At 33.3% G+C, this 25,188-nt stretch overlaps 1 protein-coding gene across 3 annotated transcripts in view; it reads left to right on the top strand.

Annotated features, from left to right (window-relative positions):
- Positions 1 to 25,188, top strand: part of BIRC6 (baculoviral IAP repeat containing 6) — a 249,518-nt gene that overhangs the window by 114,570 nt on the left and 109,760 nt on the right. For all 3 annotated transcript variants that reach the window (XM_059943630.1, XM_059943629.1, XM_059943628.1), the window contains 13 exons: positions 466 to 681; positions 1,277 to 1,460; positions 2,086 to 2,241; positions 3,623 to 3,756; positions 4,402 to 4,555; positions 6,796 to 6,912; positions 8,533 to 8,687; positions 9,620 to 9,746; positions 12,205 to 12,315; positions 13,803 to 13,936; positions 17,361 to 17,488; positions 22,985 to 23,547; positions 24,502 to 24,677. In XM_059943630.1, the coding sequence (XP_059799613.1) occupies positions 466 to 681; positions 1,277 to 1,460; positions 2,086 to 2,241; positions 3,623 to 3,756; positions 4,402 to 4,555; positions 6,796 to 6,912; positions 8,533 to 8,687; positions 9,620 to 9,746; positions 12,205 to 12,315; positions 13,803 to 13,936; positions 17,361 to 17,488; positions 22,985 to 23,547; positions 24,502 to 24,677 (2,355 nt within the window). The remainder of the gene's footprint in view (positions 1 to 465; positions 682 to 1,276; positions 1,461 to 2,085; positions 2,242 to 3,622; positions 3,757 to 4,401; positions 4,556 to 6,795; positions 6,913 to 8,532; positions 8,688 to 9,619; positions 9,747 to 12,204; positions 12,316 to 13,802; positions 13,937 to 17,360; positions 17,489 to 22,984; positions 23,548 to 24,501; positions 24,678 to 25,188) is intronic.

The following is a 25,188-nucleotide window of genomic DNA, read 5'->3' as shown; positions in this document are numbered from 1 at the left end:
AACATTTATATGTAGCAACCAAGTTTACATACTGTGTTTCTATAAATATGAAATTACAGTTACTCCATCAGAGTTTGAAATGAATTAATACTGTATACTTAGTATATATAGGTTTCTTTACCATTCACCTTTTATGATTATATTTAGGATGTTTTGGTAATATTTATTTAAGATGTTAGATTTGACCTGATGTAGCCTTTCTATAGAATTTCACCTTTCTGAAATTCTGTTATGTATCTGATACCTTACTTTAAAATAGGACACAAGATATATTGGTCAGTATAGTTTTTAATAATCTTACTTTTTGAAGCTTATTGTTTGCCTAAAAATTTTGTTCTTTAGAAGTTGTAAGTTTTCTGAGTGAATATTTTCATTTCACAAATAAACTTGTACTGAAAGAATTTTCGTTCAAAGAATTTTCATTCAGTAAACAGTGGTTTAAATATTATAAATTTCTGTGTACAGCACTTCAAGGATTTAATTCGATTACGTCGGACAGCAGAGTGGTCTCGTTCTAATTTAGACACAGAAGTTACAACAACAAAGGAAAACCCAGAGATAGAACCACTTCCATTTACCCTGGCCCATGAACGTTGTATTTCAGTAGTCCAGAAACTTGTCCTTTTTCTCCTCTCCATGGATTTTACATGCCATGCAGATCTCTTATTATTTGTTTGTAAGGTAAGTAAACGAATAGGCATAATTTATAATTACAGACTTAGTAAGAAAAATAAATAAGAAAAAAATGCAGTTTTTAATTGATTTTTAAGAGAAATAAAAGTGCTTTCACTGGTTTTCCTTTTATGCAGTTTAGTTTTTTTTTTAATGTGCCTTGAAAGGTTTTAAAAATATTTTGGCACTTATTTCTTAGGAGACCTAATGTATATTTTTAATCTAGTTAAAACTAGATTATTGTAGATTTGAAATGTAAGTAATGTGGGTATGTCTATCTACAGCCTACCTTTTGTCTATTTATTAGGATAGGAAATCTACAAACGACTGTCAGATTATAGCAATGAAGGGTGTATTAATGCCCTGAAAGCTTTTCTGTAGCATACTCATTGCTTATAGAAATTATTTTAAACTATTCAACTCAGGTTTTTAACCTGGATTTTAATATTTGATCCATGAAATTACATTTCTTTTGCATTTATGTCAAATAATTATTTTGACATCAAAAGCATATCTCATTGAAAGCAGTTACTTCAACACTTTGTTTTTGGAGAAAACATATTTCATTCTATTTAAGTGTATGATTTTATAAAATGTATTACAGGTTCTTGCACGCATTGCGAATGCCACGAGGCCAACTATACATCTGTGTGAGATTGTGAATGAACCCCAACTGGAAAGACTGCTATTACTTTTGGTTGGAACTGACTTCAATAGAGGAGATATATCTTGGGGTGGTGCTTGGGCTCAATATTCCTTAACTTGTATGCTACAGGATATTTTAGCAGGTTTGTTAGGATTTATTTTTAATAAGGTATGTCAAAATTATCTTGTCGCTGCTTGACTAATCTTTAAAGGAAACTGTGAGCTCCTGAAAAGTATAAAGTGTCTCTTTCATGTTATAGCAGTAGCAACCATTTAGAATTACTTTTCCGTTTAATTATGTTGACACTTGTGATAAATGCAAGTTTTTATGGCAGAGTTAGGTTACAGAGTACAGGGATATTGGAGCTAGTCCGCTTCCTTATTAATACCAGCAGTGGGCTGCTTCCTAATTCTTTATGTGCACTTGAGGAAGGTACTCCCTGCTCCTCAGTTTTTTCATCTGTAAAATAAGGATAATAAAAGTATCTTTCTTATGAAGTTATTTTGAAGAATAAGTGAGTTAATGTGTGTAAAGTGATTATAATAACTCCTTGTTCATATTGCACATTTTGTGTTTGCTATTAGTTAGCATTTGAAGGTAATGCAGTGAGCCCTAGCATTTCCTTGGGTAGGTATGGACTCATTTGCCTCAGAATCTTTTGTGGTTGGTAGAGTACACATGCTATTCTCAATACTGGACATAAAACTATGTTTTGGATGTCTGTTTACTAATTACTAAAGCAGTTAGGATGCTCTTCTTACCCACAGGAGAATTGCTGGCTCCAGTAGCTGCAGAAGCCATGGAGGAAGGAACAGTGAGTGATGATGTAGGTGCAACAGCTGGTGACTCTGATGACTCCCTGCAGCAGTCTTCAGCTCAGTTGCTGGAAACTATAGATGAACCTTTGACACATGATATAACAGGTACATTCTTTAAATTTTTTACTTGAAATATCCGTAGCTCTTTTTTTAAAAAAAGAAACATGTTTCAAAGTTAAGAATATTAATGAAGTATAAAATTAAGTTTTATATTAGGTGTTTGGCCTTAGTAACCATATCAGTTATTTTCCTGATAAGTATGTTTTGCTTTGATTCTCTGAATGCATATTAAAATAAAATGGTATCCTTTCACAGGGTCCATGTTATCTTGATACAGTCTTATTTGGCTATGTTGAAAGAATTACAACCTAGAAAACAATTAAAGATACACAGTGGTAAAGATAGCAAGGCTCTTGTTCTCTTTTTCTTTTTTCTTTCTTTGTTTTCTGCCTTTTCAAAAACTATAATGTGTATCTTAGCATGTCCAATCCTTTGTGGTGTACTCCCTAGTTTTGAAGACTGTTTTGCAATGCTGTGGTCATTTCATCTGTTTCATTGCTTAATCTTAGATTCTCTCATGATTTTATCCTTTCTGTCTGATAGTCCCTTAATCTGGAGTAGACTTTCTTCTCTAGTTTGCATGATGAACTTCTTATCTAAGATTCCCATAAAGCATGCCCTCCTCCAAGAAGCTTTTTCCATTACCACCAGCAATGCTGGAGACTGCCGTCGGTGCTGCCTGCAGCGCTGCCTACATTCTAGATTGTCTCTGATAGCACCTACCATGTGGTAGTTGGTTTAATTTCTGTAGTGTACCCTCACCTCTGAACCTCTGTTAATTTGTTGGAGGGTGGACATTTGTTTTATTAATCTTTATATACTCAGACCCTAATACAGGCTAGTATTTTCTTGGCATTCTATAAATATATGTTGAATAATAGAGGGTGGGAAGGGAAGGAAGATAAGAGTTGTAAGGCATAAAAGGCTAGTTAAAAATTTGGAGTCATCTGAAAGCAAAATCATTTCCAATTCATGATAGAAAAATAAGGTGAATAGCAGTCTTAAAACTGAAATCTTTGCTTTTCACTTTAATACCTAGTATTATTTCCTTAACTACTGGATGTAATATAATGAATTACATATTGGAGGCAATAAAATGAATAACATTTTTCATTCTAGAAATGGTTAATGATTATTTTTAACAACAAAGTTTATGTAACTTGATTCAACAAGGAGTAATCATACGGTCTTTTCCCCTAGGAAGTCACATATTATTGCACTGGTGTTTTTAATTGTGTGTTATAGGGTGATATATTTGCATACTTACACTTAATTGTCAGGTATAAAAATTTAGAGATTTTTGTATCAGTAGAAACATATATATTATGTATAAGTAAATTAACTTTTTCTGTAATTAAAAGCAATATATTGGTTAAATTTTATGTTATATACTCCACCAAAAAAAATCACTTTCAATTATTTGAAGGTGCACCTCCTCTTTCCTCTTTGGAAAAAGATAAAGAAATTGATCTTGAGCTACTTCAGGATCTAATGGAAGTTGACATTGATCCTTTAGATATTGATTTGGAAAAGGATCCTCTTGCAGCCAAAGTTTTTAAGGTACGATATAGTAGAGTATTCTTTGCAATTAAAATCTTTCATCTTATACTTCTGGTTTATTAATTACTTAAAAGAGGAAAGGATACACCTAATGTAACCCATTATTTAGCTTACTCAAAATTAAATTCCTCTAGGTACTACAGTAGATTTTTTATAGAACTAGTGGAATAGTATACGGAGAACTTACATCATTTTATTAATATAGCCACTAACATTATCTTATATGTTAATAAGAACCACTAATAAGCATGGGAGGTATGGTTATGGACTATTGACATTTCAAGCAGCATTTAAGCTTATCCAAGTTGAGTTCATCGCAGAATCTACTTCTTTGTTAGCTGCTACTTTTTCTAAAGGAGATACCTCCCTAATACTTTATTTTGGTTCATTTTGTGTGTAAGAGATTTTATTAAAGATGCTAATTACCTCTCAGAGTCTAACAAATAAGGTCTTTTTAGATTTTGGGATAAAAATGGAGAGAATATTATGAACCATTCCTTTAATCATTGAGATTATGTTTTAGAAATTAAAAGGGTAAGGAGAATGTTTATTTTGTAGCCCTGTTTGACTTTAGGTAATGTAAATAATATGTCACTCTTCGTGAAGAGGCAAAAATAAACCACAGTTTTTTCCTATTCTTTTAAGCCAATAAGCAGTACATGGTATGACTATTGGGGTGCTGATTATGGCACCTACAATTACAACCCATACATAGGAGGTCTTGGAATTCCTGTAGCAAAGCCACCAGCAAATACAGAGAAGAATGGATCACAGACAGTTAGTGTTTCAGTGTCTCAGGGTAAGTGTGTGTTCATATTTTAAGGCATAAGCTATTCTTAAAACAAGTCCTCAATTTATGTATTCTTTGTCTCCTGAGAATTTGATCCTGAGTGTTTTCTGAGAGGGTTTATTACTGCAGGGGTGCCGTGAGAGTGACTGTCACTCAGAGCTGTGTGTCAGTCAGTTTAGAAGAGCTTCTATTTATGGTCCATTTTTTGTTTCTCAGAATAACACTTTGCAAAATATATTTGTGAGTTGTGTGGGTTTGCTGGTGGTTTTAATTAATTGTGCTTCCTTTTATTGTTATTGTTAATAATAAATTTATACTTTATTTGTAAACAGAATGAAATCACGTTGAGTATTATTTTTGCACTCTTCTAGTCACATAGAGTATATAACTTTTTAAAAAAATAAAATCTTTTCTTAAATTTTGAAACAATCATACATTTACTGAAAAGTTGCAAGTGTAGTACAGAGAACATTTGTTATCCTGACCCATTTGGGAGTAAGTTGGTAATCTGATGTTTTTTTGTTTTATTTTGTTTGTTTTACAAAGCAGAACATTTCTTCTACGTAAACACATCAGGAAGCACATTCCATCAAAATCAGGAAATTAACAATAGTAACTTTAAGACCCCATTCAGGTTTCAGCAGTTGTGTCTAAATAATGCCCTTTATGCAAAATGATCCAGTACAAAATTGTGCGTTGCTTTTATAGTTGACCCTTGAATAAGGTGGGGGTGGGGGGACCACTCCCACACAGTTGAAAGTCTGTGTATAACTTTACAGTTGGCCCTCCGTCTCCAAGGTTTTGCATCCATGCCTTCAACCAACTATGGATGGTGCAGTACATATTTATTGAAAGAGGTCCATGTATAAGTGGACTCATGCGGCTCAAACTGTGTTGTTCAAGCATCAACCGTAATTATCATATCTCTTCAGTCTTATTCAGTCTGCCACACTTTGTCTGTCAGAGGTAACTTTCATGACCTTGGTGCTTTTGATGATTATAGGCCAGTTGTTCAGTAGAATGTCCCTCAATTTGGGTTTGTATGCTATTTCCTCACAATTCGATTGTGGTCATGGGTTTTTGGCAGAAATATCAAGAAAGTGTACTGCTCAGATTTTCTTACTGCATCCTATTAGGTGTCTCATGATTTTAATTTGGACCACTGCTGGTGGTTTTAAGTTTAATTACTTGATAAAGGAGATGTCTGCCAATATTTTCCAATGAAAAGTTATTCTTTTCCCTTTTGTAAAAAAATTTTGATGGGTTGGAGTGGCAGAATAATACTTGGAATCTATTCTTTTTTAAAAATTTATTAGTTTATTCACTTAGTTTTGAGTAGACAAGTGGTTTCCTATTTTATTCAGTGGGTTATAATTTGTTATCATTATTTTTTTGTTTTTATTGAGGTAAATTCAAGAGATCAGAAAATTTTCCATTTTAGCCATTTTTAGGTGTACAATTCTGTGGCATTAAGTACATTCGCAGTGTTGTCATTATTTATTTTGATGTTCAAAATGTCCCTGATTTGACCATGGTATCTCCTTTCATCTGGTCTCTGTCTTTTTGAAATGTCTTCATCTTTCTTTGAACACTTCCCTGTTTTCTGACATAACAAAATGCCCCAGGCTCATCATTTACTTTCCCTTCCCCAGACTGGGGATTAGCCACTTCATGAACGAAAATGGTATTTCAAAACCTTTTAGTGGAGAAATGTGATTAAGAATTCAAGATTTGAGTACTAGATACACTTAACTGTTAATTTTTGGCTATTCCACACTCTCTATTGATGGACAGATCTAGGGAGTGTGTACACACATTTGTGTTTATATTTATTTCTATATTTGTCTGTCTATCTGTCTAGAATGCCATGAGTCCACATTGATATATCAGTTAATCTAACAGTAATCTACTCCATAAACTTCATATTAGTTTTTTCCTTTTCCATATTTCTCTTTTCTCTGATAGTGAGGTACCTGATTCTCATTATTCTTAATTTATTTGCTTCCATTATCATTACTTCACTTACTTGATCTACCTCTCTTTATATATCTACTCTCCCATCTCTAGGCTCCTTTGCACAGATGTTGTTACCTGCTGTAACTCTGATACCCCATGCCAGGTTGTTCTGACATGAAGATACACTCCTCACCCTGTTTCGGGTTCAGATGTCAACATTTTATTGTAGGAAGTTGGACGTGAATAATAATTATCAAATAGGTTTTGTTTTTTCTTTTAATTGCTTTCTGTAGCCCTAGATGCTCGCCTAGAAGTTGGACTTGAACAACAAGCAGAACTTATGTTGAAAATGATGTCAACCCTGGAAGCAGATTCCATTTTACAGGCATTAACAAATACATCTCCTACCTGTGAGTAAAAGTCACCATTCTTAGAGTATTACCGTGAACAGTTCATCTCCTGATTATTTTCAGGTGCACTCAGTAAGGATGGATTTTTAAATTCTCCCTTGCTAAGTTAGTAGGAAGTTGAGAAATAAGACAAAGGATTAATGAATCAGGAGAGCAGAGGGGGAACAAAATACCTCCATGTAGTGTTCATAAGTTCAGTCCAAAAACCTGAGTCATGTTTTTGTTATTGTGGTGGAGTACAGTTAATGAAATTCCTGGGGGAGCCTGCATAGCTAGCTGCCTGGGAGCTCCTTGCATTATATCCAAATTTCTGATAAAGTGGGTTTCTTAATCGTAACATCTTTATCTTCCTTGAAGACCAAGATGGAAGACTTAGATAATGAAGACAGCCAAATGGGCCTGATTGAACTACAGAATTGAGAGGATTTACTACCTAATTATCTACAGCAAAAGAAGAAAAACTTTTTATAATAAATGACTGGATAGTAAATATTTTAGGCTTTCTGGGTCTGTACAGGGTGTGTTGCAGCTCTACTCTGACTTTGTAGCAGGAAAGCAGCTGTAGACAATATATACCTAAATGAATAGGCACGGCTATTAAAGAAACTGTGTTACAGAATCTGGTGGCCTGTCATATTTGGCCGTTAGGACATGGTTTGCTGACTGTTGCTGTTGTTCTAGGCTTGGGTAGATCCCCTTTTGTCAGGTGAGTGTAGTTAGCAGCCTGTCTATCTTAAGATAGGAGCTGTGCTGAGGCAATGGTGATATTTTTATTTTTCTTAGGCCAAGAAAAATAAAAACATGGTGGGTAATGGTGGTGAGTAAAGGTGTAGAGACACTAGTTAGAACTTAGGAAGCACTTCATGTCCTTCTCCTATGAAGTAAAGTTCACAACCCATTTCAATAGAGAAATTTGGATTTTTAGATCTTCCTGTGTTAAATTGAATTCTTTTGGTTTGCATTCTATATTTCTTGCCTTAGGAAGTATAGAAAAAAGGAGAAAAAGAGAAGATTCGTCTAGTTCTGCTTCTCGATATATTCTATCTTTTGATTATTTTCCTGTGCAGAACTGTGTTCTCCTTTTAATATAAAACTTTCTAAATATATGAAAAACTCTCTTAACATCCCTTTATTTCTCTGCTCCCCGTGAATATATACTCAGTTAGTTAGTTTGGTGTGTGTATCCTGGCATCAGAATTTTTGAACATTTCCCAGGCAATTTTAATGTGCTATCAAGGTTGAGAATCAATGGATTAGAGTCTAGGTTATTCTAAGACTACCTTCTCAAGAAATAGGCAGGGTTCTTTTTTCTTTCCCTTTTCTCCTCCCTCTTATTAATTAGGAAAAAATTGAAAATAAAAATTTCTAGAGAGTAAGGTTCTTTTCCCTTGATGGACAAGTCCTGTGAATTTGGGAGCTTCTCTTTGTGGGGATTATCTTTTGAACTTTCAAGTAACGTTGTAAAAACAAGTTTTCAAATAATATAATGCTGAACCATTTTAAATAATGCAATTTTAATTTTTAAAAAAATATATCTTCACTTACCTGTACATATTAATAGCTAGTTAACATTTCTCCTGATACTTTGTGTATAAAATCATAATTGTGTTTAATTTTCAGTATCACAGTCTCCCACTGGAACAGATGATTCACTTCTAGGGGGTTTACAAGCAGCGAACCAATCCAGCCAGCTCATTATACAGTTATCATCTGTCCCAATGTTAAATGTTTGTTTCAACAAACTTTTTTCCATGCTTCAAGTCCATCATGTTCAGGTATGACTTCAGGAGAAATGGTGTATTTTTAGACATTACTGCCAGCCTAGGAAAGATGAAAATAAACGGGCAGATCAGTCTCAACCAGACAGGGATGATTTCTTTGTCATACTCAGATGAAAAAATGTTGGAGATACTTTGATTACCCCAGCTCCTCAGTGACAGGTTATTTATAACTTTTATGATTTTAAGCTTTACTGCTTTTGTTCCAACTACATATTATACACACACCTGTATTTAAAGACTTGAATCACGTCTTTTAATTTAGTAAAACATTTATATTAGGTAAATTATAAATTTTAATTCAGTTAAATTTCATTTGATCTAGAATTTTAAGATGTGTTTGCTTGTGAACTGAATTGAAGTAACCAGAAGAAGTATTTTTTTTTAACATTTATTTTTATTATTTATTTATTTATTTAATTTATTTTTGGCTGTGTTGGGTCTTAGTTGTGGCACGCAGGATGTTCGTTGAGGCATGCAGGGTGTTTCGTTGTGGCGTGTGGGCTCTTCATTGCAGCGCACGGGCTTCTCTCTAGTTGTGGCATATGGGTTTTCTCTCTCTAGTTATGGCACGCAGGCTCCAGGGCGCATGGGCTCTGTAGTTGTGGCGAGCGGGTTCCAGAACATGTGGGCTCTGTAGTTTGCGGCACACAGGCTCTCTAGTTGAGGCACACAAGCTCAGTAGTTGTGGCGTGTGGGCTTAGTTGCCCCATGGCATGTGGGATCTTAGTTCCCTGACCAGGGATCGAACATGCGTCCCCTGCATTGTAAGGTGGATTCTTCACCACTGGACCACCAGGGAAGCCCCCAGAAGAACTATTTAATAGAAAAATTATTTACTCATAATCATAAGGATTCATACATGAGATTTTTGCTTAAATGGTATTTCATAATAGGTACATTTTCTGTCAATTTACATTCTTTTTCAGTTGGAATCGCTTCTCCAGTTGTGGCTCACATTGAGTCTGAATTCTAGTTCGTCTGGAAACAAAGAAAATGGAGCAGACATTTTTTTATATAATGCTAATCGAATACCTGTCATTTCATTAAATCAAGGTAAGATTTATTAGAAGGAAAGTTATTAACATAGCATAAACAATCTAAAAAGGTATTGATTAGGTTAACACCTCATCTTTGTCATTAGGGTTGTAATGTTTTAGTGAAAAAAACATATTTAAAATACTGACTTAATAATTTGCAGGAAAGAGAACATAAAACTGTTATCCTCTGGTCTGTATTATGTCTGTGTATAACACAGACATAAAATCTACAATGTTCTGTTAATCTTTACATTGTAGTTCCGTAAAGTATTGTCTTGTTCATAGGCTGTTGTTTTGCAACTGGCCTTTTTTAAAAATGTGAAATACCTCTAGGGGAATTGGTAAATTGGAGAAGGATGTCAATTTTTTGTAGAAATTGTGTTCTTTCATTTTTTTTCTTGGCAAATGCAGGAATGTGGGAATAGTGGGCGTTGAATAATATCCTTCAACAGCAATAGAACTAGCTTTCAGCTCGGGCTATAGGAATCTGTTTAAAGAAAAGTAAAAATCGTTTATTCCTGATGCTTTCTCTCTAGAGATGTGCATCATGCATGGCCTTCACATGGCCTGTCTGTCAGCCTTAGTGACAGCCACACTGGCTTATGGTCCTACTTAACATCTGCGTTCTCTCAGCAAGAGCCAGCCCTACTTTAGTTATTAGGTTTCCTTCTGTTTCACTGTATTAATGATTATTATTATACATTTTGCTCCCATCACTTTTTTTAAAAAAATTATTTATTTATTTATGGCTGCGTTGGGTCTTCGTTTCAGTGCGAGGGCTTTCTCTAGTTGCGGCAAGCGGGGACCACTCTTCATCGCGGTGCGCGGGCCTCTCACTATCGCGGCCTCTCTTGTTGTGGAGCACAGGCTCCAGACGCGCAGGCTCAGCAGTTGTGGCTCACGGGCCTAGTTGCTCCGCGGCATGTGGGATCTTCCCAGACCTGGGCTCGAACCCGTGTCCCCTGCATTGGCAGGCAGATTCTCAACCACTGCGCCACCAGGGAAGCCCCCATCACTTTTTAAAACTTTGTTATTGTGAGAAACATTAAGCATAAACAAGAGTGAATAGAAGAGTAAAAAAAGTAATTATTTCTTACTATCATCAGGTATTTTGTCAGTATTCAAATTTCCAATTGTCTAGACTATTACAGAATTTTTTTTGTATATTTGAAATAGATTCCATATAGAGTCTACACATTTTAATTAATTATGTTTCTTAATTCCTCTAATCTGTCTTTTTTTTTTAATCCCCTTGTAAAGTTTGGTTGTTTGTCTTTCAAGATTCCCTAGGTCCCGATTTTTAGTGATTGTATCTCTGTGATGTCCTCTCTACTTTCTATAAATTGGTAATCAGACATGGAGCTTAATCTGATTCGAGTTTTTTTTTTTTTTAAGGCAGTTTCATAGGTTGTCTTTTTTTATGTTGTTAATAGACACTAATGATTAATGCCTAGAATTATTAGCAATTCACAGGAAGTTTTGAAATGAAGATAGTCTAATTTTGTTATTCCTTTTTAATTTATTAACTGAAATACTTCCATAAAGAGAAACTTCCTTTCATGTGCTATCATGTCACTCTTTGGAGGTACAGTTTTTATATAGAGCCAGGAAGAATGCTGGAAATTTTCTGTATTTTAAAATTAAATTTAAAAATTAATTGGTTCACAAGTAGTCTATAATCATGACCACTTAGTTTCCTTAGTAAATATCTGTATAAGTTCATGATTTTAAAATATTTCTTACATTTCTGTTGCAATCATTATGTTTATTGATGCTGAAATTATGCTGTTTGTGGTCAGTAAGATGATGCTTCATTAGATTCTTTTGGTTTTGTTTTTTGTGAAATACACAACTATATCTTTGTTAGATTTTAATATCATAGGTGTTCCAAACTATATTTCCTGCCTGAGATCTGGAATCAGCCATTATACACAGAGTTTTAAGGGCAAAAACTGGGCACTGTATTATGTTTGTTTATTTTTAATAACTTTTTTGGCTTCTCCACCTGCCACATGTGCTTCTTATTTAGGCCTTGCAGGTGACTTAGTTATTGTTTTAGTTTGTGCTTTTTTTGTGAAGTTACATTGGTTTTGAATGGTCAACCCCATCCCTGTCTTTCCAGTATGCCCTATTATTTTCAATTTTTCATTTTGCAGAATGTGAGGATTTTTAGTAAAACACAAATTGTGTTACAGTAGAAATGCCTGTAGTTTGGAAAGGACAACAAATGTATAGTGATATGTTATTTTATTTGTCGTGGGATGAGCTTTAACCTTAGACATAAAATGTTATTGACTCTCTAATGCTTAGTTATGTTTAATGGGGAACTCTTATTTATATGTTTAGAGGACACTAGGTAGTGAATTGATTTAAAAAAATAATATCATGTTTTAAAATTTATTCTTTTTGTTTTAATTCGTAGTAAACATTTGCTTTTTCTGAGTTAAAATTTCCCCTTTCTCTTTTCCACATAGCATCAATAACTAGCTTTCTCACAGTGTTAGCGTGGTATCCCAATACTTTGCTCCGGACATGGTGCCTTGTGCTTCATAGTCTAACACTCATGACAAACATGCAGCTTAATCGTAAGTCCAAATATTTATTCCTTTAAATCTCTGACATATACTTTATTATTCTTGCTATCAGATTCTTAAAAAAGATTTTTTCAAGAAGTGATATAGTTGTGCAAATGATTAAATTCTTTATTTGAATATGTCTTTTCTGAATTTGTTCTTTTTGTTGTTGTTGTTCTTAATGTATCCTGCCCTTTGTGCTTCTTTACTTTGATTATATACTCTCATCTATCTACAGTTACAAGATCAAATTATATTTTTACCTTCTAAAAACTTTTACTAGTTTTTAAAAATTGATTACTTTTAGAGTACAAAGTCAAATATTAAATGTTAGTCTATGTCTTGTGTTGGTTATTTATTCTTTTTAAAGTAACTTAGCAGTTAAAAATGATTTATTCATTATAATGTTCATGAACATATATGACTAGGTTCCTCGGTTTATGCTTTTCACATCTAAAACCTATATTCACTGAACCTAATCGCTTCTTCTCAGATTCTAAAGTCCTATTAGTTTCCTACTTTCTTCACCCCACTCCTTTATTTCCCATTTAAGATAGTAAAATTAATTTCTGAACCTTTTAAGAAAGGAACTTTTAGTGCTTTCTGTGGCTTTCTGTATCTCAAAGTCACAAAGATACTCTCATACGTTATCTTCTGTAATGCTTACTGGTTTTACTTTTTACATTTAGGTCTAGATTTTATCTGACATTCTTGAGGTTGTTGGGAAGTAGGTATCAAAGTTCATATTAGAGAGCAAGGAGTAGCCATTTGTGAGTTGAAATCTTCATTCCATCTGTAGGTTATGACAGCAGGTGGGTGGATTTCATCCCCATTCTCTTTGGGCTTAATTTCATTGACTAGAAAGCAGCGTCACATTGATAAAGGTATTAATTAAAATCGTTGCTGAGAATCAAAATGCTACTTCATTTTTTCATTTGGAATATAATATTTTCCAAATATGGGATTGAAAACATCTCTATGTGATACTGAAGATAGATTTGACTCAAGGATATTTTATTCACTTCAGAAAACTTGTTCATTGTCTGTGTATCAGTTAACAGTATACAACCTTTATGTAGCTGACATGCAAAAATGAATAGGTTTCGCTTCAGTTTATCTTTGAAGGCTGTGTTAAAATTTACTTGAAAAATAGATCTTTATTTCTGGAAGGGGGAAATAATTACTAAGAATAGGCTCACCAAAAGGGCAGTAAGCATTTAGTTATTTCTTTTCCACTTGACTGTATACTGAATAAGATGCACATTAAATTAGGTATTTTTCACAGCCAAATTAGGAGAGAGGCAGGAGATCTATGGCAGATGAAAATATAGAATGAGGCTCAGTCAGTCAGTGCAGTAGAGATTCAGATCCTTTTAGTAACTCCCAGGAATATGTGAATTTTCTTTGAAACTAAAAGATGTTTTAAATACTGCATTTCCATTGTTTCGGGGTCCTTTTGTTGAGGACATTTTTTTTTTTTTTTTTTTAATGTTTTATAGCTGGTTCCAGTACTGCCATTGGAACTCAGGAGAGTACTGCCCATCTGCTGGTTTCAGATCCAAACCTGATTCATGTTTTAGTGAAATTTCTTTCTGGCACCAGTCCACATGGAACAAATCAACACAGTCCACAGGTAATGTGACTTCTGAAAACCAGTGATAGGCCCAGATTATACAGTAAACTTATTTGTAAAGGAAATTTTAAGCACACCTAAATACGTAAAATTTTCATTGCTAAAGCATTAAATGATGGCCTTTTATGTATCAATGTAATAAAATGTTTTGAATTACATATAATAATAGCTATGCTGAAACTGAATTATAGCAGGTAGTAAGTTTTCTCTTGGAATTTTACTGGATTTTTATGTAGAGATATATTTTTGGTGTTAATTTTATATAATTTGAGAAACATTCTAAACAAATATTTACGTTAATGTTAGGGAAGCATTTAAAAAATTGGGTAATTTAAAATTTTTTTAAAATAATGTGTTATGTTAAATGACCTCTATTATCAAGATTGACAGGTCACCTAACTTAATTCTTTTATACTATTAAGTATTTTATTTAACAAAAAACAAAAAGATGACATCAGTGGACCTAAAGGGTATTACGATATGTGAAATAAAACAGAGAAAGACAGATACCATATGAGTTCTCTTATATGTGGAATCTAGAAAACAAAGCAAATGAAGAAACATAACAAAACTGAAATTCAGTCCTAGATACAGGGAACAAACAGCTGGTTGCCAGAATGGGGGATGGGGGTGGGGGAAGGAGGGTGAGGGAAATTGAGAGGTACACATTTCCAGGTACAAAATAAATCACCAGTATAAAATGTACTGTGTGGGGCGTATAGTCAATAATAATGCAATATCTTTATGATGACAGATGGTAACTAGTCTTATTGTGGTGAGCATTTTGAAATGTATAGAAATATCAAATCACTGTGTTGTACACCAGGAACTAACATAGCGTTGTAGGTTAATTTTACTTCAAAAACAAACAAACTCATAGAAAAAGAGATCAGATTCGTGATTACCAGAGGCAAGGGTTGGGGGAATTGGATGAAGGTAGCCAGAGGGCAAAAACTTCCAGTTATAAGACAAGTAAGTACTAGGGGTGTAATGTACAACATGATAAATATAATTAACACTTCTGTATGTTATATGTGAAAGTTGTTGAGAGAGTAAATCTTGAGACTTCTGATCATAAAGAAAAAAATTTTTTTCTTTTATTTTGTATCTATATGAGACGATGGATGTTCTCTAAACTTACTGTGGTCATCGTTTCATGATGTATTAAGTCAAATCATTATGCTGCGCACTTTAAACTTATGCAGTCCTGTGTGTCAATTATATCTCAAAACTGAAATGAAAAAAAATATTGCTTTTGTTAATTCAGAAAAAAAAGATATATCAGAGCTTATAAACATTTTTAGTCTAACCACAGATTTCTTTTATATCAGTTTAGCTTTTGTTATATTGTACTGCTTTAAAAAATATCTTTCCTTCATTATATTTCTTTTCACATAAAATATATTTAGTGTTCATAGCATCTTTCCAATGGACGTTTTTCAAGATTATCTTGCAAAGTTATCATCTTTTATTTCTTAGCTATGTGCTTATCTATGTGCTAGGTCTAGGTGCTGTTCTAGGTGCTAGGGATTTAAGTAGTTACCCTGTCCGAGTCTCTGCCTTTCTTGGAGCTTAAGTTCTGTTGGATACATTTAGTCAGTACTCTGATACTGAATAGACTTGAATTTTGTAGATCATCGTAAAATAAACCAGACAAGGAAAAAAATGAGAAGGAACAAACTACTTGTAATTAGATGGGACCAGAGTTTTGATGGGGGCAGAGGCATGTTATCAAGTGATTATTACACATAAAGATTGCATGAATTTGGAATGTGAAGATTCCTGAAATCATTGATTCCAGCTTCTTTATTTTACATATGAGAAAACATGCATTATCTGCATTGCCCACAATTATACAACTAGTTAGTGGTAGAGCCTAGGTGTCAGGGAACATGCCGCTGTATAAAGTAGTGTTTTTTCCTCTCCTTTTCTTTTTTAAAGGCAAAGTAAAAGTTACTGAAGGTCAAGCTTTCCTCAGATATTTTGGTTTTGTAGTTTGGTTATGAATGTTATGATTTTTATACTCAGTGTTAGAAATTGTTAACTCTAAAATGGTTTGGAGAATTAGATTGCATTTTGTTTTTCCCAAAACTCCTCTAGGGTTTTATGATCATAACATTCCAAAACATACTGCAGGATACTTGGTGTGGTTCTCACTATCATTTTTTTTTCATTGAAGAGATAGAAGTTTGGGAAAGCATTTTTTTACGAATTGATACAGGTTTGTTTTTAGCTTTAAGGGGTTTTTTGTAGGGTTTTTTCCCCAATTCACTTAAGTATTTGCTCTGCTAGTCATTAGAAGCATGACCTTTTGTGGATCACTTAACCTGTCTGAGTCTGAGTTCTTTTGTTTTGAAATGGGATAATTAAGAAGATTGTGAAAATCAGTACATAAGTTCTTTGTGCTTTTGAAAGCATTATAAAGATATTCTTGTGTAATTCAGGTGAGTCTTTTTCTGTATTGAATTAAATAAAAGTAACATAAGTTATTCTAAACCATAATGAAAAAAAATATTGACAATAGAATCTATAATTTTCGATTGAAAATAAATATATCAAGACCTAAAAGCTTAATTGGTTTCCTGCTATCACTGTTAATATTTTTGTTCTTCAAATGAAAAGTTTCACCCGTATGGCTCTTGACTTAACGTTTGATGCTTTTTTCTTTTTTACAGGGAAAGAGCTTTTTTTTTTTTCACATCTTTATACAATGTTGTGTTAGTTTCTGCTATACAGCAAAGTGAATCAGCTATATGTATACATATATCCCCATATCCCCTCCCTCTTGAGCCTATCCTCCCTCCCTATCCCATCCCTCTAGGTCACCACAAAGCATTGAGTTGATCTCCTTGTGCTATGCAGCAGCTTCCCACTAGCCATCCTTTTTACGTTTGGTAGTGTATATACGTCAGTGCTACTCTCTCACTTCATCCCAGCTTCCCCTTCCCCCGCCGTGCCCTCAACTCTGTTCTCTACGTCTGCGTCGTTATTCCTGCCCTGCCACTAGGTTCATCAGAACCGCTTTTTAAAATTCCTTATTTGTGCATTAGCATACAGTATTTGTTTTTTTCTTTCTGACTTACTTCACTCTATATGAGAGATTCTAGGTCCATCCATCTCACTACAAATAACTCAGTTTCGTTCCTTTTTATGGCTGAGTAATATTCCATTGTATATATGTGCCCCATCTTCTTTATCCATTCATCTGTTGTTGGACATTTAGGTTGACAAAGGATTAATCTCCAAAATATACAAGCAGCTCATGCAACTCAATATCACAAAAACAGACAACCCAATCCAAAAATGGGCAGAAGACCTAAGTAGACATTTCTTCAAAGAAGACATACAGATGATACTTTTTAAATGAATAATTCTGTAAATGGGATCAGTAAGTAGTTGTCAACAGAATTTCATTTCTCTTCAGGTTGGTCCAACAGCTACGCAAGCTATGCAAGAATTTCTTACCCGATTACAAGTGCATCTTTCTTCAACATGTCCTCAGATATTCAGTGAATTTTTGCTCAAGCTAATTCATATACTTTCAACAGAAAGGTAAATTTCAAGGTGTTACATATATTCCTGATATAGAAGCAATAGCTAATCCTCCAAATTAATTTTCCCTTAGCATTTGTTGGGAGTTTATCTGGGAACAGATTAAGCAGGATGATATTAGGAATTAAGAGGGAAAGGTTTATTGGTATGTTTCCTGGTTGTTTTCATTTCTTTTCATTATGGCTGTCACAGATCCTGAACTCCTTCTATTGTGAAAGGAATAACGGGTTCATAGATTAGGAATTATAAACCTTCTAGGTGAAATTTACTTGAAGCTGTTTAAATTATTCTAGAATACAGGTAGAGAATTAAAGCTACCAGTAATTTTATTTGAAACCTATATTTGATAAAACCCAAAAAAGATATCTTAAAAAAGAAAATTAAATACTAATCTCATACAGAAATCCTAAATAAATTGATTACCAAAGTCAGGCAGTAGGTTAAAAGAATAAACTGTGACCATGATGGGTTGATTCTTAAAATGCGTGAATGCTTCGATATCATGTATCATATTAATGAATCATTTTTGTCATAGTTTAAGACATTTCATAAAATCCAACATTACTTTCTGATAAAACTTTTAATGAAATATAAACAGTATCATCTTAAAGTTACAAAAAAACAACATTATGAACAAACCAAACTCCAGTATGTTTGATTATTTTAAAAATTCCCATTAATATCAGGAAGAAATTAAAGCTGCTGTTTGCTATCTTTATTATTTAATTTCATTGTGGAAGTGCCAGTGAATTTTTAAAAAATTGATGTATGTTAGAAAATGATTAAAATCACTTGTAGATTATATCACTCTTTAAAAATTAGTTCGAAAATATTAGAAATCAGAAAAAGGTATGATTTATAATAGTTACCATAAAATTAATAATTTATTCATAATAATAGTTATTTTTCATAGATCAGTAGCAAAATGCCTGAAACCTAATATAAAAATTAACACAAAAAATTTATATGGCGATATGTTTTCATAGCTACAGAAAATTTTATAGTACTATCCTCATTTGTTTCCTTCCTCCTTTATAACTATTTTAAAACACTAATGTGGTTGTAGTTCAACTTGTTTATAGTGTATACACAGTGAAGCACAGGTGTGGGAAGGAGTAGATTCACAAAAGCAAAAACATGCTGTTATGATATGCATCTGTGTATTTGGAAAACATGAACTTGAGGTTTTTGTGTGGTATAAATAAAACCAACTAAGAAGCAAAAACCAGTTTTCATGGAGTTCATTTTTCTTTTAACTAGGCTTTTTTTTAAACTGTATGTGAGACCTCTAAATACACTCATTAGATGTAGACTTTAGTATAGTTCTGTCTATGTAGGGTCTAGCAGTAAAAGGTTTCATATGAAAATTCAGTATATTTACTCTAACATTTCCTACAGAAATATCAATCTTGTTTTAGTTTATAACGTGCTGTCTTTAAAAAAAATCTATTTTATATCTTTTTTTATAAGTAAAGGTATTTATAGGTTTATGTGCCTCAAAAACTAATCAGAATTTTTTTTTCCAGCTACTCTTCCACACCCTTCCACCCTGTACACACCTCATACATTTTCTAGCACATTTTCTTTAATTGGGTCCATAACATTGGCCCAAATATATTCTTAGCTTTTGTTTTCTTTGTATGTTTTTAAGAAAGTGTCTGGTATCCGTATAAATTAGCCTGCAGCTTTTTAGTTCAATTAATAATATAGGTTGAAAAGAAGTACCCAGACTTCATATGAAGAGGGCATTCATTTTTATCACATAAGTGTTTTGCAGATATATTCTCTTGGTCTGTGGATTATATTTTCATTTTCTTAACAATATCTTTGAAAAAGCAGCTTTTAATTTTGATGAAATTTTGTCAGCTTTTTCTTTTATTTATTATTATTTTTGTTTCATAACAATATCCTTGCTTAACCCAAGGTCATAGAGATGATCCTCTATGCTTTCTTCTAGAAATTTTATTGTTTCAGGTCTTACATGTAGGTTATATTGAGTTAAATTTTGCATTTGGGTCTAAGTTCTTTTTTTTCTTTTTTTTTTTTGCCTATGCATGATGTCAAATTGTTACTATACCATTTGTTGAAAAAAAATCCTTTTTAAATTGAATTCTCTTTCTGCCTTTTCCAAAAATCAATTGACCATATTTGTTTTGCTCAATTTCTGGACTCTATAGAATTGATGTTTTTGTCTACTCTTTTCCGATACCACACTGGTTTGGTATTTTTATATTATTTCTCGAGGTCTGGTAGTGTGGATTTTCCAACTTTGTTCTTGTTGTTTTAGAGTTGTTTTGGCTATTCTGCTCTTTGCTTTTCCGTGTAAGTTTTAGGATCAGCTTATTGATCCCCCACCACCCCCACAAAAACAAAAACAAATCAAACCAAAAAAGCACTTCTGCTTGATTGTGACTGAATAAGCGTCCATCTGTAGATCAATTTGGGAGGAGTTGTAGATATATTTATAGATACAGATATAGTTATACATGTAGACATAGACACAAAAATATAGTTATACATAGAGTTATATATATATTTGGGATTTTTCTTTGAACAGTCAAGTGGTTAGTGAATAATATGTATGTCTTTTTGCTTTTTCTGCACCTACTGTAATGATCATATATTGTTTCTTCTAAAATCTGTAGGTATGATAAATTACATTGATTTTTTTTTTTTTTAAGTGTTGATCAGTATGCATTCCCAGGATATATACTCACTCGGTCATGATGTATTATCCTTTTTATATCTTGCTGGTTTAAGTAGTTAATGCTTTGTTGCAGATTTTAAAATCTATGCTTATGAGAGATATTTGCACTTTTAAAAATAATGCCTTTGGTTTTTATGTCAAGGTAATCCTGGACTCCTAAAATGAGTGTTTCCTTTTCTGTTTTCTGGAAGAGGTTGTGTAAATTGGATTATTACTTATTTAAATATTTGATAGTAATTGCCATTGAGGCAACCAGGGTCTGGAGTTTTCTTTGTATTAATAGAAAAAAGTTTCTATTTATTTTATAGGTAAAAGATTATTCAGGTTTTCTTTCTTCTTGAGTGAACTTTGGCAGTTTGTGTCTTGAAGGAATTTGTTCATTTCATCTGTGTTGTTGAATTCATTATTTGTAATTTTTTAAATTATGCTTTTAATGTTTATAGTATGTAGTTTGATTCATTCTGTCATTTCTGATATTGATAATTTTAATCTTAATTTATCTTGGTCATTCTTGCTAGAGGTTTATAACATTGATATTTTCAAAGAACCAACTTAAAGCTTTGTTGATATTCTTTATTTTTTCATTTCCAATTTCATTAAATTTTGCTCTAATAGTTATTATTTCCTTCTTTCAGTTTTTCTTGTATAAGTGTTTGATAATATGTGTCTCTTAATTGATCTGTTAGACCACTTTACATTTAATGTAGTTATTGATTTAGTGGACTAAGATTTATCACTTTGCCAGTTTTGTTTATTTAATCTATTCTTCGCTTAAAATTTTTTTTCTTGGCTACTTTTGGATTAAGTAATTTTTTATAATGATTTCATTTTGTTTCTAGTATTATTATTTATAACAAAGAAATTTTGATTATAGTGTTTTCCCTAGCTTTGCAATATACATCTTTATTTCATCACATTCTGCTTTCATATATTATTATACCTTAGCACACATGTAATATAAGAACTTTACAGCAGTAAATTTACAGTTTCTTTCTCTCATCTTTTGTGATGTAGGTATCATATGTTTACTTTTACATATGCTGTAAACATAATACATCCCTACAATTTTTGCTTTAGATACTCATATCTTTTAGACACTGAAGTAAAATAGTATTTATGCCTGGAAATGGACAAGCCTCTTCTACTGGGTGATTAGTGTGAGGATTTGAATCACTTTTCAAGATTTGACCTGGCTTTGGTTTTGTTTTTGCTATGGTTACCTTTTGTGTTTTGTCAGCTTCAAAATGATCTAGTTAGCTTCTGTTTCGATGTGAGTCAGGGTAAAGGGGGTTGTTTCCAGTTTTATTGTTCCATCCTTAGCTTTTGTTGTTCCTTATACATTTGTACCACAGAGGGACTCTCTCTGCATGGCTCCATCTCTAGCAGTCAGCTGCTTTTGCTTGTTTCTTAATGTTCACTAGACTCCTAGTGATGGCAGGTGTTTTCCGATATTGTGTCCAGCGTCAGTCTTTGGCAGGCCCTCTGTGACTGAACCTCAGGGGAAGGCGCTTTCTCAATAAATTTTTCCTTCTTTTTGTCAGCCAAACTGTGTCTCATATCTTTGGCCATTTCTGAGGAGAGCATTTCCTTCTCTCCAGTGGTAGGAAGCAGCTATTGGTATTTGAGGGTTTTTTTCACTGGCACCAAATACATGGTGTCTTTTTTAACACCATTTCCCTGATTATCTGACATCAACCTGTGTCCTACAGTTCAGTTCTATTCTGCCACTATCCAAAGTTAGCCTCAGATTTACAGTTTTAACTGCTCAGTCCCACAAGACTGCCCTTACTTCAGAGGGCACTTGCAAGTCCAAGGTCCCCAGGTTACCCACATTTTTGTATCATTTCACTACAAATTCACGGGTTCTCACAATCCCCCCCTCAGGTTCAGTAATTTGCTAGAAGTACTCACAGAACTCAGGAAAAACACTACTTATTTTACCAGTTTATTATAAAGTATAGCTCAGGAACAGCCAGATGGAATAGATGCACAGGGCAAGATATGTGTGGGGGATGGTAAGGGAAGGTGCCTGTGAATGGGTATGAACTCCAAAGGTTCAGTGTTACCACCCTTACATACCTGGGGTTGAACAACTTGTTAAATATTTTAGCTGAATTCTTCTTATCCATATGTATATTGCCAGCATCTCGACTTCCCAGATTCTGTGACAGGAAAGCCAATGCTCATATTCTGTCTTCTTGGAGGAGGTTCCTATCTTTTCATGGATTTCAGCCTTTTTGGTACTCTTTTGACCTTAGCTCTCTGATGGGTTCAAGAAAAGTTACGACTTTAGAGTTAATTTGGCTTTTTTTATTGTTAAGTTGGGGCCGGTGATCTTTCCAGCTTTCTATTTCTTAGGCGTAAGTAGAACTTGAGAGCATTAAATTTTGATGCATAAGAATTACTTGATTGATTCTTAATTTTTGAAAATCAAAATCAGTAAGAAATGTATAAACTAACAGCATTTGAGGTTGTAACAAACCAGAGCTCATTCATTATGAGGAGTGCCTTGTGATATATAATTATTTTAGTCTGTAGCTTCAAAATCAACTCTTTGATTTACTTGTCCTTCAGTTTTCTATTTGGAAGGGAATTCATTTTTTATTTTGTAAGATAAAATGGAGGCAAGAACAAGAAGGACTCAGGAAGAGATGGAAACTCTTTGCTACAAAATGAAATAGTGAATACCAGGAGTTTAATTATTGTTTAGCTTTCTTGTGTTCTGGTGGTTACTTCTTTCAAAACAATTTAAAATGGATTAATTTTTAATCCTCTCTCTTTTTCTGCAGGGGTGCCTTCCAGACAGGCCAAGGACCTCTTGATGCCCAAGTAAAGCTCTTAGAATTCACTTTGGAGCAGAATTTTGAAGTCGTTTCAGTTAGTACTATTTCTGCTGTGATAGAGTCTGTCACTTTTTTAGTGCACCACTATATCACTTGCTCAGACAAAGTAATGTCTCGAAGTGGATCAGATAGCTCAGTGGGTGCTCGAGCATGCTTTGGGGGACTCTTTGCCAACCTCATTCGTCCAGGTGATGCAAAAGCAGTTTGTGGTGAAATGACAAGAGATCAACTCATGTTTGATTTGTTAAAACTGGTTAACATTTTAGTACAGCTGCCTCTTTCGGGCAATAGGGAATACAGTGCAAGAGTGTCTGTGACCACCAATACGACAGACAGTGTTTCAGATGAAGAAAAAGTTTCAGGAGGCAAAGATGGTAATGGAAGCAGTAGTAGTATTCAAGGATCACCTGCATATGTTGCTGACTTAGTGTTAGCCAACCAACAGATAATGAGCCAGATTTTGTCAGCTCTGGGCCTGTGTAATAGCAGTGCCATGGCGATGATAATTGGTACGTATTAATATTAAGAATATTAATCTTATACTTGTTTCTAGTACTATATCTCTTTCCTTTAGCAATGTACGAATTCATTTTCTTTTTACTTTATAACGCAGTTGCTTTTTTTGTAAACTTCTTAGCATGACTGATTTTTATTAGTGAAAACTTTTATAGAGTGGCTTCAATCAGTTGAAAATTTTTAAGTGTGAATTTTTTAAAAATTGGAAAACACTAACAAAATAACTTGTAGCGAATTAAGAAAAAAAAATCCGTCTTGTAAGTTAGGTACCATAATTTATAGTCATGTATCTCTAACCTTTTAAAGATGAAGAATTTCACATCAAATTTCATATTAGGGAATGAGTAAGATTTATTTATTCACAGTTTTTTAAAAAGTGAAGTATAAAATTTTGTTCAAGTTTAACAGTTTCTATGACACATATATCAATGTAAAATTTATATATTGTTGCTTTACTTTTCTACCTATTTGAAAGCTAATATACTATGTTAACTTTTTTAACTAATTAAACTTCTGTAAATTGTGACAAAATCCATTCCTGATATATTTTTGCTTATTAGTATTTCTTTTTTCATGTAAGGGAAACAACCATATCTTTTTGATTAAAAGTTTTGAAGTTTAGTTACATAATAGTATCACTTATTTTTCTCTCCTTTTCTTTTTGGTATGTATAATGATGTTCCTCAGTCATGTAATAGAGCAACTTTATTGTTACCAACAACAGAGGTATCTCCTATAAAAGATACCAAAAAACATCCTCTACTGAATGTTATGATAGATATTTTGATTTCTAGATATGTGTATATGTATACACACACACACAGCTTTTATGTACCCATCCTTCAGTGGTTTGGGGGGAAAATGGCTTTTAAGATTCTCTATTTTAATTATTATTGGTTTTTAAGGGTATGCTTCTTAAAAATATGTAATCTTTTTATTTAAACTAGGGGCAAGTGGATTACATCTCACCAAACACGAAAACTTTCATGGTGGGTTAGATGCCATATCAGTTGGGGATGGATTATTTACCATACTGACAACACTTAGTAAAAAAGCTTCTACAGTTCACATGATGCTGCAGCCAATTTTAACCTACATGGCCTGTGGATATATGGGCAGACAGGTAAGTTCAATCCAGCAACAATTGCAGTAATTTAAGTAGTTACTAGCAATGGGAGCAGGGAATTATTTGTAAGACAGAGACAGAGTATTCTAGTTATATGTTGGAAAATGAACGGAGTCAGCAGGTGAGAACTATAGATTACTAGTAGAAGTTGGAGAGGAAAGTTTCCTTGAAACTGTCAAAGATGACTATAGTGATGTAAGAATAAAATGTTTAACATATTTTTAAATTTTAGATTTTCCTTCCATTGTCTTAAGAAGTAGCTCTTTCCTCTTCCCTAACCATAGCATAGTTGAAAACCAACATGTTCTTCATAGATGTTACATGTGAAAATTTAATATGAGTATTTATTTTCAAGCTTAAGTTACATATTTAGTTTCCTTTCAGTTAAAAGGGGTTAGGGTAATTTTAAAAGAGAAGTAGGTTAGAATGTTACTACTTTTTAAATTTCCTTTTTAAAAAATGAGATTTTAGGAGCCAGTGTGATTATTTTAATTTCTAGTCCATTTAC

This window comes from Balaenoptera ricei, chromosome 13 (assembly GCF_028023285.1).
Source record: "Balaenoptera ricei isolate mBalRic1 chromosome 13, mBalRic1.hap2, whole genome shotgun sequence".
NCBI classification, from domain to species: domain Eukaryota; kingdom Metazoa; phylum Chordata; class Mammalia; order Artiodactyla; family Balaenopteridae; genus Balaenoptera; species Balaenoptera ricei.
This window is presented reverse-complemented; position numbering and strand designations above follow the sequence as displayed.